This window comes from Alligator sinensis, unplaced genomic scaffold (genome assembly GCF_000455745.1).
Source record: "Alligator sinensis unplaced genomic scaffold, ASM45574v1 scaffold1334_1, whole genome shotgun sequence".
Taxonomy (NCBI): Eukaryota; Metazoa; Chordata; order Crocodylia; family Alligatoridae; genus Alligator; species Alligator sinensis.
In genome coordinates this window covers 9817-10198 of record NW_005842872.1, presented here as the reverse complement: position 1 = coordinate 10198, position 382 = coordinate 9817, and the positions used below count along the sequence as shown (strand labels likewise).

General features: G+C 72.5%; 1 protein-coding gene across 1 annotated transcript in view; it reads left to right on the top strand.

Moving 5' to 3' along the window:
* The window catches only part of RTKN (rhotekin), a 7405-nt gene that overhangs the window by 2101 nt on the left and 4922 nt on the right, over positions 1-382 (top strand). Inside the window, exon 3 of the mRNA XM_025191903.1 lies at positions 16-155. Within this exon, the coding sequence (XP_025047688.1) occupies positions 16-155 (140 nt within the window). The remainder of the gene's footprint in view (positions 1-15; positions 156-382) is intronic.

The following is a 382-nucleotide window of genomic DNA, read 5'->3' as shown; positions in this document are numbered from 1 at the left end:
GGGGGCGGAGCCCAGGTCCCTCCAGACGCTGGCTGGGGTGGGGGGTCGGGGCATGGGCGCTTGGCACCGGTCACAGCTCCGCGTTCCCCGCAGCCCCTCGGACGCCGGCCCCACGGAGGAGCGCTCACCCTGCCGGGGCAGAGTCTGCATCTCAGGTGAGCGGGTCCCAGCCCGGCGGTGGGCGCTGGGCAGCTCCGGTGCAGCACGGGGCTCCAGGCGTCGTGTGCTTCCAGCCCGAGCAGCTCCCTCCCAACCAGGGGCCTCATTTTGGGGGTGCTGTGTGACCCAACAGGGCCTCGCGCCACAGGGAAGGGGCTCCTTAGGCCCCCTTACAGCTGGGCTGGCCTGCCCGGATGAGGCCTCAGCCAGTCTCTACCGGCTC